Here is a 19,485-nt window from a genome sequence, read left to right on the forward strand (position 1 = left end):
AATTAGAGCAGTGGCGGCTGGAGGAAAAGGTTATAGCAGTGTTGTCTCTTACTTCCCCCTGACTTCTCGTTTTCTTAGCTTTGTTTCGTCACCCAGGCCCAACTGTTAGACTGCGGAACTGGGTCCCTCCAAACCCCCTCTGTCTGGCCTCGAGCAGTGAGGGGTCCTGTCTGTGGTCCTCAGGTGCTTGTCAGAGGCCCGTGATGTCACTCACTGTCTTCATTCACTCAGAGCTATTCCTTAGGGCCAACTTGAGAAGGCGGACTGCTTTCATCCCCACACCACTTCCTAAACTCGAGTGCGGGTTCCTCTGAGTGCCTTTGCTCTGCTGAAGTGTTGTGTGGGAGTGGGTGTGGCACTGGCGGGTAGCATGGGCCACGAGCGGCCAGAGCCAGGACTGCCTGAATGCGAGGGAGCCTGGTGTGGGCTTCACTGGGGTCTCACGGGTGTTCCGACTTCTCCCTTTGAAGCTCGTCTATCAATGCGGTGGCGTGGTCCCCCTCCGGATCCCACGTGGTCAGCGTGGACAAAGGAAGCAAAGCTGTGCTGTGGTCAGAGTATTGATGGCACCTCCTCGGGAGAGCAGACCCGAAGCTGGAGAAGCACACGGCCCGCAGCTCTGGCGGCAGGAGGTGCGTTCACCGCAGCTTTGACCTCCAGAGGACAGCACGAGCCCCGTCACAGCGGCCTTCCTTTGAACGGGATTTCTGAGGCTGTGGGCCGAGGTCCCTCGTGACCTGGTAACACTGAACAAGACCTGACACTGCGGTCCCTTCGCCGAGGCTCAGCTTCGTGCCTCCGTGCGGCTGGGAAACACTACTGGCTCTGGTCTTCCATACCTCAGGGGGGAGCACAGGCACCGCAGGTCTCCTCGCTGGACGGCTGTGCCAAAAACACCCCCACCTGGGGGGCGGGGTCCCCCTGTGCTTCTCCCGTCCTTCCAAAGTCAGTTCTGGCCTAATGCATGTCCTGTCACCGCGGGGTCATTCTCCCGGTGAACTTGCTTTAATCATTGGAGTCACAGAAACCCAAACAGGATTACCCCTGTCCTCAGTTGGCCCATGGAGACCACCCTGGTTTCCAAGGAGACACGGGGCTGTGGTCCTCCCTGCTGCTTTGTGTCATTACGAGGCTCTTACTTGGATCTCATCTGATTATGGTTGGAATTTTCTTAGATCTCCTAAACTGTTCTTGGAAAGCAACTATTCTTCAAAGCTTCTGATTCACGTATCTATTTCTTGGTTGAGAAATAAATCAATTTGGTTAAAAAATATTTTTTTGAAACAAAGTGCAAAAAACCTTTTTCCAGAGAAGTGGGTGTGCTGCAGGAGAGTAAAGGGGGTGTCCCTGTCTCCATCTGTCAGTTCCCAGAAAGCAGGCGCACACCACGTTCCTTCCGGGTGTGCCCAGGTGACAGTGTGGTGACGGGACTGGCGGGCCGGGAGGCATTATTTTGGAGCCAGCAGCTCCACGTCCCGCCCTTTGCCAGGCCCCCATGTAGTACCCGCCCGGTGCTTCCACACAGGGAGCCCGTTCCAGGAGGCTGGGAATGTCACCTTTTTGATCTCAGGAGCTGTGATTAGGGCAGGGAAAGATTGGCCTGTGGCATTTAAAAAAAAAAAATCTGTCTTTCCCATTTTACCTGTGTATAAAATTTTAGTTCCTCAAGTGACTGAAACACCGATACTTCTGTCACTTTTTAATTTGCACTTTACTTGTTTCCTTCCATACTTGCCCTCTGGACAGCTGTGGATGTGAGTGTTGGAGCGGGTGGGGGTGAGGTACCTGTCCTCTGTTGGGGGTCCTCCTTTCTTTCTCTCACCCCGCCCTCATCTCCCCTTTTCTGTTTGACTTTCAGAGAACTCAAGGGGAGTGGAAATTCACAGGCCAGGGCACATCTTTTATTTATTTAATTGTGTTGCCCAACAGAACTTGATGTAAATAAAAAAGAAATGTTATATACTTTTCAAACTCCGTGTCTCTTGGTGGTTCTTTTATTCTCCTTTATCCTCAAGGGGGGAAAAATCTATTTCTTTCATTACTTTACTGGCATTTGCTCATTTGTAAATAATGGCTAATAGCTTCCTGGTCTCTCTTCTTGTTCATTTGAGCCCAGGTTATCACTACCTGTAAACGTCAACATTCCAGTTTCCCATGTTTGCAGATGTCAACTGAAACGGGGAAAGGGTCTCTTCAGAACTTGGGCAGCTATAACCTGAGTTCAGCACGCTGTTATTCTTGCTGCAGGTACAGGGCAGCACTGATAATGAACTGTATGTGTCTCCTCCTGGCCTCCCGGCATCCTCTGCTGAATGGCACCTCACGGAGCAGTGATTTATCCATGGCAGCTCAGGTATCTAGCAGGCAGCCTTGTGCCTTTAACAAATTAGGATCTCCCGGAATCCCCCGAAAGACCTGGTCCATCCTACACCGTGTTTACTGAGGGGTTGGCTGAACGTCTGCTCAGCCCAGCAGCTTGAGTCGACTCCACTGGGACCTGGAATCTCAGGCAGTCAGCAGTCTCCCAACAGCTGAGAGAGCCCTTTGCAAGTCACCTTCAAGGAAGTGAATCTTTAAAAGAGGCCCAAAGAAAGCGATGCGCGGCCTCAGTTTTCTTTGAACTTGTAAAGGATGTTTCAGTTTGAGGTGCAGCCATACTGTAAAGCTCTGTGTAGGTCACCTGACTGCCAAGTTGAGCTGGTGGTGTGGGCTTACACCACAGTGGAGTCTGACTGCGGCCGACTCCCGCTCTTCACCCTCCGTCTGTCGGGTCACCTGGGACCCCACTCTAGTGCTGCTGGTTCTGGGGGGTGCGGAGCGGTGGGCATAGGAGGTTTTTAATTTCCTAGACAATTCCTGGGGGATTACAGCTAGTGTGTTGCTTCCTTGTAAGCGTTGTCAGCTTTGATCCAGATGTTAACATACCTCCGAAGTTGAGAACTTAAAACATCTTTTGAATGAACCTGTATTTCCCAGGTCATTTCCCAAACCTGTAATAAATCACATTTCATGTGATAAAACAGACTGCACACAGTAGCCCTTATCCTGTGGGTCTCAGAAGCCCCTTTGATCCTGGGCATTGTGGCACACAGGAAGTATTGTATGAACCAGGTGAAGGAAGGCAGCTGCTCTCAGCGCGGGGACAGGTGGACGACAGCCCGAGCCCCTGGGGAGTTCCAGACTGCAGGGTGTACCGAGGTGTACAGAGCTGCCTGTGTGTCCACATCTAGAGCACAACTGTGACCTTGGGGAGTTGGATATTGTAAAATGTGGACTTGGAACTCATCACCTCTGTGGGGCACCAGGAGAGACGAGTAACCCTGATAAAGCGTCTCATGCGAGATGGTTTGCTGGGCTGAGAAGCCAAGCGTTTGTGTTTCTATAAGATGCCTTGGACGTAAAGCAGTCTGTGGCTCTCAAGTTCTGCAAGTCCTGAATTGTGTCCTATTTCACAACTAGGGGAAGGTTTCAGAGGTGAGCACGGAGCCGTCTGAGATCCTGACCCCTCTGTTGGCGCAGGGGTGTGAGGGGGTGGTGGTGGTGGTGGGGTGTGATGGCCACCTCACACCTGCCTGCTCCGCCAGGCCCACAGTGAGGCTGATGCCAAGTGCCTCTTGGGGAGCTGGGGGGGGGGGGGAAGAGTCTGCCGCGTTAATGCCTTTGCTGCACCTTTGCTCTTGTATCTCCTATAATACATCCCAGTCGCGCTAGGAAGCCCACATTTTCAAGCCAATAAATTTTGGAAATGTTGAGTAAGGTTAATGTGAAATATGTCTGTATTGGCATAGATTCTTTAAAAACATAGGATACGTGGTACAAGCCAGTAAAAGATTAGACTCTGATCCAGAAAATGATTCCTACCTGCCTCACCTCAGCACCATGTGATCTCATCCTTCTGGGAGCTCTGGCTTTCAGAGCGCGGCGCTCCTGGTTTCCATCTGTGCCTCTGAGCCCTTCCCTGTCTTCATCCCAGATGCTTCCACCATCCTCTGCGTGCTCCAGCCATGCCGTGCTCCTCAACCCCCAACGCTCTTAGTGAATCCAGCCCAGGGCTGCGCTGCCCTCCTCTCTGACCCGACAGCCTGGCTGACAGTGAACGTCCAGGTCCGGCTGGGTACGCAACCTCAGGGCAGAGGCAACACTCGTGTAATGAGCCCCGGCATACCTACCTGCCACACAACAATTTGCGAGTGTTTTATTACAAACTTCAAGCATGTCATCTACCCATAAATCAGCATTCCTCCTAAGCCAGTAAGTGCGCTCTGCCATAATTACATCTCATGGGATTGACAGTAACTCAGTGTCATTCACCATCCAGTTTATAGCCTCGTTTTCCTGATTGTTTCAATGATGTGTTTGTATGATTGACTTGTTTGAATTGGGATCCAGTTAGCTTCCTCTGCTCAACAAACTACCTTAAAATGTACTGGCTTAAAGCAGCCATTCTTATGATCCTGGTAGTGGGCTGGGCTGGGCTGGGCTGGCTGGGTTCAGGCTGGCCTCCCTCAGCGTCTGTCGATATGCAAGTCAGCTAGGGGAACAAGGGTGACAGAGCAAGAAAGCAAGCGTCACTGCAAGCACTTGTCACTCTGATTGGGCCGCCTTTGGTACACCCCAGTGGCTGGAGCACATGACACAGGCACCCCTGCCTCCGTGTGGCGTGGGGCCAGGGACAGGAATCACTGCAGCTGTCCGGCGATTGTCCCCGCTACGGCCTCCATTCCATTCTTCTGTCTCTTACGTCCCTTATTCTGGAACAATATCTCTTGCTGATTTTTTTTTTTATGTCCCACACGAGATTTGGCTGACTTTCCTCATAATAAGTTTGTGTCCCGTGGGAACATTAGCCCTGCACATTGCTGTGGATTTGCTGTGACCCTAGGATGTGGTAGAGAAGAGAGCAGGTGAATTCAGGCTCAGTTTTCAGATAAATGGACGTAAGAGACGGTAGGTAGGTATGCTAGCGAGCCAGGCGGGTAAAAGATAGGTTGTAAACCAGCTGGCTTCTAGCTAGGAAGCCGTGAGTTCTGTTGTCCCCTGGAGTACATGTCTGCATGGCTCTAAGATATCAGAAGGCTCAGGAGCAGCTGTATCCTTGACACCCATGTAGAGCTTGGCACAGAGTGGGTACTTGGTCAAGTTTTTATTTAGAGGAATTGAATCAGCAAAGACCAAACCAAATAGCCCCAGGATAGTGGGTCATAATCAGGTGAAAGGAACAGTGACAGGAAGGAACGGTAGTTAAAAAATGTAAGACTAAGCCACATAGTAGGGTAAATGTTTTGTAGAAGCATTATTCTGTACCTATAGGTGTGTGTACAGGTTCACAATGTAAAAACTGTATTTTCTTTTGCTAGTTTTAAATTTGTTGTGTTGAAAATCACGATAGAATTAACCATTTTAAAGGGAGGAATTCTGTGGCATTTAGTGCATTCGCAGTCTTGTACAACCACCACCTCTATGTGGTTCCAACCAAAAAGGGTATTTCTTACACTGGGGGAGTGTCAGTTTCTTTCAGACTTTTTTGATCTCTAGCAGCTCATCTGTCTTGTGTAGCTCGGGCTGTCATAACAAAATACCATTGACTGAGCAGCTTCAAGAACAGAAATTCATTTCCCACACTTCTGGAGGCTGGAAGTCTTGAGATCAAGGTGTCGGCAACGCAGGTTTCATCCCGAGGCCTCTTGGCTTGTAGGTCACTGCCGTGGCACTGCGTGCTCACACGGCTTCTTTGGGCACGTGGATGTTGTCTATAAGGACATGAACCCTGTTAGATCAGGGCCCCACCCTCATGGCCTCATTCACCCTCATCGCCTCCCAAAGGCCCCATCTCAGATCCCCACACGCTGGAGGTGAGGGCTTCAACATGTGAGTCTGGGGGTGAGAGGGACACAAACTCTCAGCCCACAATAGGCCTCTCCTCCAAAATGCATTTACCTATTTTTGCCAGCTGCAGGAGTCAGCAACTTGAGTTGTGGTCAACTCCAAATTCCTGTGTTGAAGCAGCCTCGTTACCATGGAAACTTCCCCCTCCCCATGTACATGTGGCATGACCCGAGGGTGAAGAGGCCCCCAAGGCAGACATCGCCCTCACTCAGGATGAGGGAAAGTCTTGATCGGGATCCTCCTGCATCCACTCTGCACAGCTCGTCGCCCTTTTAAAGGACTCGTCTGCACGCTCCATGCATCTCCCCAACCCTGCAAGACAAGGCAGGCCGGGGGCTCCTGTTCTGCAGATGAAGAAAACAACAGTGAGGCGAAGGCGCTTGCTCAGGGCGCAGTGGGTTCACCAGCGAGACGCGCGTGGAACCCAGGACTCCTCGGGCTCCTGGTACAACACGCTCCTGGCGCTCGGAACCTCAGCGTTCAGTGCCATTCCCCGCGCGACGCCTCAAGATGGACGTCCGAAATCCGCTTTCGGGCAGAACGCGAGTATGGCGAGAGGGTTTTCATACCCACGAGGAATGCGCACCTGTGTTCTAGTTGTGACAGATTCACATGTGGAAGAGATTAGATTCACTTGGAGCAATGGAGAGAAGAAGGGAGGCTGTTCCCATCCTGACAACGAATTTTCTCACGCTGCGTGCTGTTCCAAAGAAACGCAGCGGGGATTTCCCGATCCCTGGACGCATTCAACAACTTTCTGTGACTGTTGTACAGGAGACCCAACAAAGGGATGGGTGTGGACTAAATGCTTTTTAAGGGTCCCTGCCCGCCTTGAGAACCCACCGGATTCCATGTATGACTTCAGGTGTAACCCTGAACACGACAGCCCCCCTGTTCTGTAGGCCAGTGGGCTAAATGGTCCGTGTGGGAATTGAGGTGGTTTTTAAAAGCTCCGATTCCCTGGTCCTCTTCATAAATAGAGTTGCCTCAGACTGCTCAAGAGCTCTCAGCTTCAGTACAACTGAGGCAGAGAACACGCGGTTTTCATCCTGAAGCTGATGTCCAGCAAAGCGAACCTGTTTTCCTGGCACATGTGCCCTCACAAACCCTGGAGACGATAGCCTTACCCCAAAGCCCATAAGCTGCTTTTCTGAACATCCGTCCCCCGCTCCCCCCGAGCCTGCGTTGTGCTGGGTGTTGGGGGAGGGTACACGGGTCCTAGAGCTCCGTCTCACTGGACGCTGACTCCAGAGAAACAAGTCTTGCTAGAGCCGGTGGTGCCCAGACTGTGAGAATTCACAGGCCAGTAGATCTCCAAAAGGACAGTAGGAGAAGGGTGGCAACTGTTTATTTTGGCCAAGTAAGGATTTTTTGTTTCTAAACTACCATCTACTCTCATCTTGATTTGATTAAAAAAAAAAAAAAAGACACTTTGTCCTGCTTAGCAGCTACACTCTGCAGTGTTCATGGGTCAAGTGTCGTGATGTTGGCAGTTTTCTTTCAAATCATTGAAAAGGAAAAGTACCAGAGATGAGCACATGCAGCAAAATGTTTGTTGTCGAATCTCGGTGTTGACTGTGTGAGTGTTTATTATTTCAATTTTACTATCCTAAAATTCATGACGAATTGTAGAAAATGCAAAATTAATGACAGAAGGCAAATAAGTGGTTTCCTGGGGTTGCAGGAGTTGGAGGAGTTGACAGATGGGTGTCACGGAACTTTTGGGGTGATGCAAGTGTTCTATGTCTTCATCATAGCGGTGGTTAAACTCATCAGACTATACACTGAAAATGAGTAAATTTGGTTGTATGTAAAGCATACCTCGATAAAGATAGGGAGGAAGAAACAGGACATGTTAATGTCAAAAACCGAGAACCTCATAACCTTAGAAAAAAGGACAATCCCGTATGTTGAATACATTTGGTTCTATGGAAAAACTCACAGCAGTGTCCTTATTTTCCTCATTTCTCCACCACACACAGAAAAATTCATCACAGACCAAGGGTTGGGAATGACCACCAGAGACTGTTTTCAGAAAGAGTGAGGTCTGGCATCCAGTCCCCCGATTTCCAGGTCTACACCCCCCTGATGGCCTGGTGCCGACACAGCTGCAGGAGAACGGGCCCAGGAGCCCCCACAGCTGCACACTCGTCCTGAGACCTGCAGCAGCAGCTCAGGGCAGCCCCTCCAATGGGGACACTAAAGGAAGCGCCCTAGCCATTTGTCTTTCTCATTTTTGTATTTTTTTAGGGAAAAATTAGATAGTCTTCTAAATTTGTGACTTATATTTTAACTTTTCTGTCATAGGAGCAGTAAATGATTATTTGAGTAAAATTTTAAATTACAAAAAAATTTTAAAAACCTGACATTCCTACCACACAGATCACCAATGTTAGCTTCTTAGTGTATATCTTTGCCAATTGTGTATGTAATGTACATGTGTATATATAAATAAATATACACATATGTGTGCACATATATGCACACATAGACAGGAATATCTGATCCTACTGTACATACCATCCTATGACCACCTTTGCCAGTCACACTCTGCCTTCCTTTCCCAGATATTTCCATCTTACCTGTCAGCTAGATCATACTCGGATTTTCCCAATGGACCCAAAATGTCTTATACCTCCTGTTTGTCCATTTGAGCATCCAACCTGGGACCAAACATCACATCTGATATTGAGTCCTAAGTGTCTTTTACTCTAGTTCATCTTTTTTCTATGATGTTGATGAAGGAAAGACACAAGCTACTGTCTGGATTCATCTGGAAGCTAGCTCTCTTGTGTCAGTTAGCTGGTTCCTCGATTCCTTTTATTTCCTGTAAACTAGAAGTCATGTCTAGTAAGGCCTGATGGCTTCAGTTACTTCAAGGTGACGACACATCCCACCTGGGCAACACCGTTGGTGATGCTGAGACTGACCATGGACCATGCCTGGTCCCCGTTACGCAGTAAGGTTTGCCCCAGTGATGAGCCCAGAATCCATATGGCATCCCCTTGGTGCTATAGGGACCGCCATTTCCCCGTCAGCTCTTCACCTAATGGTTTTGACACCAATGAATAATCCTTGTCTGAGTCAATTTCATCCATGTTTTAAAACATATGTTTTGGTATTATTCAAGTGTGGTGAGGCCAACAGATCAGGAGACAATTGCCACTGAAGAGATAGTTTGTTACAATTCCCAAAAAGAGGGGGCAGGCCATGCCATACAGGGCCTTATGGGGAAGCACCAGGGTTGGTCAGGAGGCAGAGGCATCAGCGGGAAAACATGGGTAAGAATTGTTTTCTGGTTTCCACGGGGAAGAGCCGGTGAGGCAGGACAAGCAGGCTTAAGATGGGTGAGTCTTAAGTAACTGCAGCAGGTTCTGGGGTGTAGGGTTCCTCAGCCCTGGATAAAGGCCAGGGCAGTAGTAGCTCAGCATGTGAGATGAGAGGTGTTGGGGTGTATGGACTCTGGATCGGTTAGTTTGCATCTGAAAGGCAGATACTTACTCCAGAGGCTAGAAGGCCCATATTTCAAAGCATTAGAAATACAGAAAATAAAAAAGCATGATTAATACAATTAGTTTGTCGAATGATATTTTTTCTCTCATTTCTTTTACATTTATTAACGGGCATTTTTTTTTAAGATTTTTTTTCATAATTGGGGAATTGGGGAGGGGGACCATCCAAGTTGTTGTTCTTCGCTCTTAGTTGTGGAGGGTGCCAGTCGCCATCTGGCTTCCCGGCGGCAGCCCGTGGCCTCTAAGCTCAAGGTGCTGTGTTCAATCTTAGTTGCCGGTGGGCGTAGCCACCATCCCATGCGGGAGTCGAGCCAGTAGCCTTGTTGTTAAGAGTGTATGCTCTAGGGCCGGCCGAGTGGCGCGTTGGTTAACAACTGGCTTGGGATGCCAGAGGGCTCTGGTTCAGATCCCACATATGAGGGCCAGTGACACTGCCCTCTACAGCTAAGATGCTGAACAACAGCTCAACCTGGAGCTGGGCTGCCGTGAGTCGCCGGCGACGGCATAGGCTGCAGTCCCCTGCTGCAGTGGGCTGCCATAAGCTACCATGTGTAGCCGGCGGCCAGCGTGAATAGCCAGCAGCTGTCGTGAGCGGCCATCCAGAAGCCAGCGACTGATCTGCCTCGCCCGGGAAGAGCGCAATGATGGTGCCAACTTGGGCCAGTGAAGCAACGTCCTCCACAACTAGACTGAAGAACAAAAGGACAGCAACTTGTGTGTTCCCCTTCCCCCAATTCCCCAGCGCTGTTCCCCTCCCCCAATTCCCCAATAAAATCTTTTAAAAAAAAAAGAGTGCATGCTCTATCCACTGAGCCATCCAGGCGGCAGCTCAGCTCAAGGTGTCAAGTTCAGTCTTAGTTGGGGGCGGGTGTAGCCCACCATCGAACAGGCAGCCTTGTTGTTAGGAGCACGTGCTCTCAACAGCTGAGCCATTCTGCCACCTGTTGAAAGCTCAGCGACAGCTCAGCTCAGGCACAGCGTCACTGGCCCATGTGGGAATTGAACCGATGGCCCTGTTGCTCAGAGCTCACACTCTTAAGCCAACTCTTAACCAACTGAGTCACGTGGCCAGCTTAATTGGCATTCTTCTGTAAAAGTTTTTTTCCTTAGAAATTTTTTGTAAAAATCCCCAACTTTAGCTGTTGCTACTTATTACACTGTTCTAATCCAGTGACATTGATTGACTAGACATGTGTTGAGGTTCCTATTCTAGTTACTAGATAGCTGCAAGATAGTAAAAAATCTCTAAGCTCCTGGAACTTATATTCTAGTAGTGGTAGGGTAGGAGGACAGCCAATAAACAAGATTAAATAAAAGTAAATTATGTTATATATTAAATAGATGGTGATAAGTGCTATAGAAAAAGTGCAGAGAAGAAGGACAGAAGTGTTGAGTGAGGTGGTATAAAGTAGGGTGTAGATGATAGGGTGACATTGAAGTAGAGACCCTAAGGAATTAAGGGAGTGAGCCAAGGGACTGTCTGTGGGGAGAGTTCCAGATGAGGAAACAGTAAGTGCAAAGGCCCTGAGGCAGGTTTGAAGAAAAGCAGAGGCCAGTGGACTGGAGCAAAGTGGGTGAGGTGGTGAGAAATAAGGTCAGAGGTAACAGGAGGCAGGTCACACAGAGCCTTTGTAGGCATTATCCAGACTTAGGTGGGAAGCCATTGGAGTGTTTCAACAGATGCTATCGCCACAAACAAGCTTCCGTTTAGACTTGCCTCTCTCCCAGACGCCAGGTCAAGTCAAATGTGTGAGTAAATGTGTTTAGGGGCCACAGCGTGCAATCCTTCACTCCCCAAGTGTTCCTGGGAGCAGCTGTTGTTCTGGGCACTGGGATACAAAAGTGAAGGGACTGCAACGGCATGGGTCCTGCCCTCATGAAGTCTAGAGTCAAGTGCTGGAGGAGACATGAAGGGACCTCCCACGCAAGTGTCAAATGCACTGTGTCTCTAACCTAGCCCCGGAGGTCGGGGAAGGGTCCCCTGAGCAGGAATCAGAAGGGCGAAGAGTCAGTGAGGTGAGGAGAGGGTGGTTCAGGCAAGAACAGGGAGTGTGCGGTGCAGGGCCATGTGGAAAGGCAGCTAGAGTTTTAAAGACGTGTGTCTGTGTCCTGAGAGCAATGGGAGAGGGTATGCAGGGGGTGACAGCAGGGCTTGGAGGGTCCTGGAGGGTGGAGATGGTGCAGTCAGACAGCAGGAGACCTTATGGTCCAGGAAAGCAGTGGGGCTGATATGGACTCAGTGGAAAGACATGGACAGATTCCAGAGACACGGGGGACATGGACAGGACATGTGATGTGATCATAGGACACAGGGTGCAGGGGACGGACCGGTCTAGTTTGGTTTGCATAGTACCAAGGTTCCTCTTGTTGACATTTCTCCTTGACCTTTTTGTTTATATCTCTGCCCCCAAGGTTGCATTATCTGCCTGCTGAGTTTAATCAAGTGTTTTCTAGTGTTGAACACTAGAAAATCCTGTCCTGTGGAGGGATAATCAGTCTATTTCCAGAACCCAAAGAGGGTTAGGAGAAAAAGCAGCTTTCCTTTAGCGGTTGTCCCTCCCACCACACCGTCCCCTCTGGGCATGACAGGCCCTGCACCTGAGCCCCTCTGGGAGGAAACCCTTGCCTAATGCTTAGAACTGCTGAAACTACCAGTTCACCCGTCTCAACACTAATCCAACACTAATTCCACTCTGCTCCTTAGGTGGGATTTGGCTTCGACACGTTAAGACCTGGGTGCTGGGCCCCCCATCCAGATTCCCTACAAATTCCCCATGCACGTCAGCCAAGGGCTACGTGGGTAGACAGCAGGCTGCCACCCCAGAAGGCACAGAGACCTCCTCGCCTCCCAGGACCAACTGGCTGGTTGCACAAGGTATGTGACCACCCTCGCACAAGCCTTCTCAGAAACTCAGGGCAGGCACAGGGAAGGGTAAGGGTCAGAACGCCGGGCGTTTTCACGTAGCCTGTCTCCATTTCTCCTTTTCTGTGTAGTTTCCGTGGACTTTGCTTGTTAAGGAAACTCAAAGTGCGTTAAAGTCCACACAGCTAAGATGGCCTCTTCATTGTCTGTACAGCTGTATGTGTGTGTGTGTGTGTGTGTGTGTGTGTGTGTGATGACGGCGGTGGTAGTGGTGGTGGTGTAACGACACAGCAGGAAGAGGAAAAGCACCACTTGGTATGAATTTCTGAACAGAACTTTTGGGGATTTAATATATTTTGAAAATAATATTTGTGAAGTGGTTGTGTTGTGCTTTTCAGGAACTTTTTTAATTGCCATAAGACATTATCATGACAGAATTTTAAATTCCACCTGGCTAAGTGTGATAATACCTAAGGTTAGTCGGAAGGTAAAACCTTTGTATTGAAATCGAGCTGGACTTGCTGGTGAGGTTTACTAAGAAATGTTTGAGGCTTATCAAGAGAAATAAAACACATCGTTTTAAAAACAGCACACCGCAATGCAATACAAACTAGACAAAGAAATGTTTGAGGCTTATCAAGAGAAGTAAAACACATTGTTTTAAAAACAGCACACCGTGGGCCGGCTGAGTGGTGCAGTGGTTAAGAAGAACTGGCTTGGGACGCCAGAGGGCCCCGGTTTGGATCCCACATATGAGGGCCAGTGACACTGCCCTCCACAGCTAAGATGCTGAACAACAGCTCAACCTGGAGCTGGGCTGCAGTGTGTCACCAGCGACAGCGTAGGCTTCAGCCCCTGTGGCAGTGGGTTGCCATGGGCTACCGTGTGTAGCCAGCAGCCAGCGTGAGCAGCCAGCAGCCACAGTGAGCGGCCGTCCAGAAGCCGGCGACTGATCTGCCTCACCCGGGAAGAGCGCAATGATGGTGCCAACTTGGGCCAGTGAAGCAACGTCCTCCACAACTAGACTGAAGAACAAAAGGACAGCAACTTGTCTGTTCCCCTTCCCCCAATTCCCCAGCACTGTTCCCATCCCCCCAATTCCCCAATAAAAACCTAAAAAAAAAAAAAAGGCAGCACACCGCAATGCAATACAAACTAGACAAAGACCTTATTTAATCAAACATGGATAGTGAGGCAGGTAGAAGGGATGTCCGATGCATGTACAGTGCCTCTCTCGTGAGTAGGTGTTAGCCCCGGAATGTGCCTGGCTTTACAGTAAGCATTGTTTTACCTTTCCCCAGCCCTCCAACACCTGACATACATCCCAAGGTGGAAAAAGCTGCCAGGGACACATAACATGGCAGCCAGTAAGTCTACACCCAGCCATGTTATCTTCAAGAAGACTTCCCGGGACAAATCGGTAAGTGCGACAGAAGTGAGTGGCTGGATGGAAATGTTGTTTGTTTGTTATTAAGCTTTTTCAAGAATAGACGTGAGCAACTCCAAGGCCCTGTGAGGTTGGGGGACGCTCTATGTCTATATTCCATTTCTGTCTGAGATGGACAATAAATGAGATAAAACGAATGAGTAAATTGCAGAATATAACTTCTCTTTAATCGCAATGAGACGTTAGTCCTGAGACCCTTAATTTTCTCCTAATCTCTCAGTCCCTGCGCCCTCACCCCCAAGTTGACTTGTTTTCCTAGCCAGCCTTGAACCCATGACTTACCATTTCCAACACTCTTTTGTCGATGCCTGTAACTCATTTGGCCCTTTGCCGGTCATCTCACCTGCCTGCCTGGGAAAAGCCCTACAGCTGACTCGATGCAGCTCTCCACCTGCTGTGCAGGACTCTAGCCACCATGCTCATGACCTCACTGTGCCTTCAGGGCCACTGGCTCAGGGACACGCCCAGCTGCTCCCTTTCTGCTACACTGCCCTATGGCTGCATGGCCACCAGTATCCTGGCTGTCTGCGTACTCGGCAGAGACGATGCTACTGTTGGCTCCACCGGGGGCACGTTAGAAGCACTAGACATGCCCAAGAACTTCCCGGCATGGGAGACCGGAGGGAGGGTCCACCCCAGTCTCCATGGATGGGGTCTCCTTGCTCCACTTGATGGCTCCTTTGGGGCCAACGGTCTAGCTCAGCACCATCAATACAAACCATATATTTTAATTTTTGAATTTTCCAGTAGTTGACATTAAAAAAGGAAGAAGAAAGAGGCGGAATTTATTTTAACATTGTATTTTATGTAACACAATACATCCAGAAACTGTTATTTTAACATGTAGATGACACAAAAATTACTGATGGCATATTTTACATTCATTTTCTACGTGTTTAAAATCTGGTGTGTATTCTACATATCTAGCTCATGCCAATTTGGAATGGCCCTATGTAAAGGGTCCAGGAGCTACCTGTAAGTAGTAGCTACCATATTGGACAGTGTGGACCTAAATCATTCTTCTAGTTGACTTCTGAGACCTGTACTGAGCTCCCCAAAAAACAACAACAAGGCTATACACAGGCACTCTCTACTCTCTCCTATCTTAGCTGAGGAACGCTATCATTTTCATCAAGTACTCTGATTTGTTGGGGTGACAAGTTGGGTACCCCTCAACCTTTCATTCTCCACACTCTTTTCCAACTTGTGTCTTTCCAGCACACTTTATCTTGACTTCTGAAAGTGGGAGAGAGAACCCACTCCTGCTGGGCCATTTCATTTCCCAACTAGTTAATTCCTCACACCTGAGAGACATCCTTTGAGCCAAGAAATTCAGAATTTTTTGTATATGGGGGAAAAATAATTCATCAATTAATGTCTCACACATTAGGACCATTCCAACTGCAACCTCTGTATGGCTGCGGGCGTGGTGTGCCAGGGCTCTGGGGCCATTTCTGTCTGATTCTCTCCACTCCGCCCTCTTCTGTGATCTTTATCCTCCAGCTGGTGACAAGGATGCTGCAGGTGTCTCACCCTCATTTCCTCCCAAAAGAAAGAAGAGGCTGTTGCTTCCTGGGATCTCTTTTTAGAAGTGAGGAAATATTTTCCCAGCAGCCCCTTAGCAGACTTCTCTCATATCTCATTGGTCAAAACTGGGCGACACGCTCGCCCTAAACCAACCCTGAATCAGAGGAGTTGGATGATCATAATTGGGTCCAGCCAATCAAGAGTCATCCTCCGGGCTGGCCTTCTCTTAGCACAGGACCACGTGGGGGATGGAGGACCCTGACACAGCGGGTGACTTTTGTCCCGGAAGAAGCCGCACGTGGCTGTTGGGTGGGCAAGCAGCAGGTCAGCGGCCGTCTCATGTCCTTCAGCCCCGTTCTCCACCTGCCCCTGTCCTTTCCGTTTCCTTCCAATTGCAGCAGGAGAGAACTGGCCTCACACTGTGCTCCCCTCTGAGGTTCAGGCTACTCACACCACCTCTGTGGGGTCCTCCACCGTCAGCCCTCCCTCCCGGCTGCATCTGCAGCTTCCCCTCTCTTCCAGCACTTGGCCTGAGCACAAAACACAAGCACCGACCTCACGCACCTAAAAACACCGCCACCAACTCCCCTTGACCTTGTCCCCTTTCAAGCTCGTCTTCCTTCACAGCCAAGGCGTGCAAAACAAGAGAACGCTCACCTCTTCACCTACCTTCTTCCCTCCCGCTCACCCTGCTGGCCGCCCCGCTCCCAACTGTATCATTTGCCTGACTGGCTTTCCCCTTGCCAGTCCATTCTCCACTTTGCTGCTAAAGTGACCAAAGTCTCAGTAGTCTCCTCTGTAAAATGGGGTGTTCCTGTATCACAGAGTTGTGAGGATTAAATGATGTAGGTTGGTGCCTGGGGCATGATAAATACTCTAAATGCTGTTTAATTGCTGGCCTTTCATACTGCTCAAAACGCTTCAACGCCTTCCTTGATTCTTTAGGGTCAGATCCTCCAAAACCCTTTTTGGCGTGCATTCCCATTCGGCGGCCATGCACCTGCAGATGAAACCTTTAGCAGCTCCAGAAGCATCCTCCTGGTGCCGGGCTTTGTATACACTGAATTTTATCTTGCCCGAAAGCATCCCCTCACCATCCCAGTCACCTGGCTCTGCTGTTCTTCAGGTGCCTCAGCATCAATAATACAAATAAGCCGAAGGCACAGGGATTCACTCCAGGACATCCAGTGTGAGGATGTAGATATAGGAGACGAATCGATGCCAACGAAAATGACTTTGGGTGTTCCTGGATCTAAAAATATGAATTTGAGAGTCTCAGGGAAGAGGGGGGCTGGCCAGAGAGCACACACTCACTGGGGCCCTTAGCAAATATTCACTGAATCCCTGTTAGGTACTAGACACTGTCATAGACACTGAAAGATGGATGAAGGACAGAATTCTTGCCATCAGGGCACTCACAGTTCTGTAGGTTAAAGTGGTGAGTGGCGGTGAAGCAACCCATGCTCTCCCACAGAGGGGGTTGGCAAAGAGACCTTTGCTGCCAGGGCATGCAAATGGAGAGGATGACGGAGACACTGGTCACCTCCCAGCCCCCACCCCACCCCACACCCAGCTCCACCCTCCCCCGTTCCTCAGAGCGTGGGTTCAGGTTGTCTGTACCGAAGCTCCCCTGGTAGGATTTCAGGGACTGACCTAGAACTCCCAGCTCAGTCTAAAAATCCTTTCAACCAGGAGGGGAGAGCTTTCATTCATAGCTAGAAATTAAAGGCTTAACATGCGGAGAAGCTACATTTGCATAGGTATAGATTTCCACTAAAGCATTATCAGTTAAGTCAACAAGTTTAACTGGTTGATATCAGACCCAGGCTTGATGGGAAAAGGTGGAGAGAACAGGGACCATCCAAAAGGGTGGGAAGAATTCCTTGGAGCAGATCTATGAGGCGGAGGAAAGAACACACCTTGTGGGCATTATCGGCTCTGCCCACCGCCCAGTGGGGAGCGGAGGTGATGGATGGGCACCCCACAGCCCAGCAGGGGAGCGGAGGTGATGGATGGGTATCCCACAGCCCAGCAGGGGAGCGGAGGTGATGGGTGGGCACCCCACAGCCCAGCAGGGAGCTGCTGAGCCAGGCAGCTCCTCTTCTCAAGACTAATCAGAATGCTTTAGTTGTTGCTGATTTTTCATGTGACTGCGTTAGATGAGTGTTCTTTGCCATTTAGAATCCGTCCCTGTTCTTCCCACAGGTGACCATCTACCTGGGGAAGAGAGACTATATAGACCACGTCGATCAAGTCGAGCCTGTGGGTAAGTTGAGTTTGGAATCAGATTTTCACACTGTATTTTCTTTACGTCATCAGGCAACTGTTAGTTTTGTATTTTTAAAAATTGGCTCTATTGATAACCTAATCAAAGAAATGCCAGTTAAAACATCAGTGAGGTGCCGCTGTCTGATTGGAAACAATGTTAAGGAGTGTGGGGGAGACAAAGGACTCGTTTCTAGACGATATAAAGAATACTCAAAACTCAACAGTAAAAAAAACCCAAAAACAAAATCCAGTTAGAAAATAGACAAAGGACATGAAGGAGCATTTCATCAAAGAAGACATATGGATGGCAAGTCAGCACGTGGAAAAATGTTTAACATCATTAGTCATTAGGGAAATGCAAATTAAAACCACAGTGAAATATCATTCTACACCTGTCAGAGTGGCTGAAATGAAAAATAGTGCCAACTCCAAAAGCTGGTGAGGATGCAGAGAGACTGGATCACTCGTACGTGCCTGGTAGGAATGTAAAATGCAACAGCCACTCTAGAAAATAGTTGGGCAGTTTCTTTAAAAAAACTAAACATAGACTTACCACACGACCCAACAGATACACTCCTGGGCATTTATTTATCCCAGAGAAATGCCAACTGTGTCCACATGAATACCTGTACATGTTTGTTCGTAGCAGCTTTATTTGCAATAAGGAACCAAAATGTCCCTCAGTGAATTAGGTTACCCAAGGTGAGGCACATCACACGGTGGAATTCTACTCAACAACAAAAAGAATGAATGACCGACACACGCCATGGCTCACAGATCTCCAGGGCATTATGCTGAGTGGGAAAAGCCAGTCTCCAAAGGCCATATGCTGTATGGTTTCACTCATATAACGTCCTAGAGATAAAAAAAGCTATAGAAACTGGAAACTGATTCTCAGTTGCCAGCGGCTAAGGGTGATGGGGGTGTGACGATAAAGAGAGAGCCTGATGGTGAGGGAACAATTCTGTCCCCAGATTGTAGTGGTGGTCACACCGATCTCCACATGTGATAAAATGACTTAGAGCTGCATGCACATTGTACCCATGTCAACTTCCTGGCTTCGATATTGTACTGTAATTATCTAAGATGTAACCACTGGGGGAGCTGGATGATGGACACACAAGGACCTCTCTGTGCTATCTTTGTCACTTCCTGTGAATCCATAATTATTTCAGCTCAAAGTGTTATTTTAAAAAAAAGGAAGTGTATAAAACTGGCAGTTAGGCACTTAGCATGAGAATGTCGCTCAGCAAAACCCTTCCTGGAAGGTCATTGGTTGTGTGTTATCAAAAGGCAAATCCGGCTCTCCAGTGGACGGGAAGGGAGTTTCATCTCTAAGGATGTTCACTGCAATATTAATTATAATGGAAGCAAGCTAAATTTGAAACAATGTAAATCCCCCAACAAAAGGGAATTAATTAAAAAATTTATGCTACATTCACTCATTGGAACATGTGTAGCCATTAAAATGATTAATATATATTTGTGTGCATGTGTGCATGTGTGTGTGTATGAATAGATGTTTGCAATATAGGTGAGTGAGGAAAGCAGTTAACTGAATAATGCGTACAGTAGGATCTCATTTTTTTGGTGAAAATGCTCATGTAAGTGTATATACATCTGGAAAAAAATTCTGCACAAATATCCTGACAATGGTTATCTCTAGGTAGTGGAAATTTTGGTGACTTTGCGCTCTCTGCTTAATTTTCCTATAATGAACATGGATTACATGTGCAATTTAAAAAAAACTATATGTACATATAGTTTATATTTTTTAATGGAGTTCTATAAATAAATAGTGTATCTATTCTATCTGTGAAGAAGGCCTCTGAGCCCTTTCGTCTCCTGCACCCTCACTGCTCTCTCTCCTTTGGTGTAGATGGCGTCGTGTTAGTGGACCCGGAGCTTGTGAAGGGGAAGACAGGTGAGGGGGGAGCAATGGTCTGTCTAGGCTGGTGCGGGGAGGGAGGCATTCGGGGTGG

General features: G+C 48.6%; 2 protein-coding genes across 5 annotated transcripts in view; both read left to right on the forward strand.

Annotated features, from left to right (window-relative positions):
• Positions 1–1,280, forward strand: part of ATG16L1 (autophagy related 16 like 1) — a 37,638-nt gene extending 36,358 nt beyond the window's left edge. For all 3 annotated transcript variants that reach the window (XM_019629125.1, XM_019629133.1, XM_019629141.1), the window contains one exon: positions 471–1,280. In XM_019629125.1, coding sequence (XP_019484670.1) covers positions 471–564 — 94 coding nt within the window. In that variant the 3' untranslated portion in view covers positions 565–1,280. The remainder of the gene's footprint in view (positions 1–470) is intronic.
• A 9,848-nt stretch (positions 1,281–11,128) lies between these two features.
• Positions 11,129–19,485, forward strand: part of SAG (S-antigen visual arrestin) — a 30,351-nt gene continuing 21,994 nt past the window's right edge. For both annotated transcript variants that reach the window (XM_019629202.1, XM_019629211.1), the window contains exons 1-5: positions 11,129–11,147; positions 12,103–12,273; positions 13,563–13,681; positions 17,441–17,501; positions 19,383–19,427. In XM_019629202.1, the coding sequence (XP_019484747.1) occupies positions 11,144–11,147; positions 12,103–12,273; positions 13,563–13,681; positions 17,441–17,501; positions 19,383–19,427 (400 nt within the window). In that variant the 5' untranslated portion in view covers positions 11,129–11,143. The remainder of the gene's footprint in view (positions 11,148–12,102; positions 12,274–13,562; positions 13,682–17,440; positions 17,502–19,382; positions 19,428–19,485) is intronic.

The sequence above is a fragment of the Hipposideros armiger genome, unplaced genomic scaffold (assembly GCF_001890085.2).
Source record: "Hipposideros armiger isolate ML-2016 unplaced genomic scaffold, ASM189008v1 scaffold_17, whole genome shotgun sequence".
Lineage (NCBI taxonomy): Eukaryota > Metazoa > Chordata > Mammalia > Chiroptera > Hipposideridae > Hipposideros > Hipposideros armiger.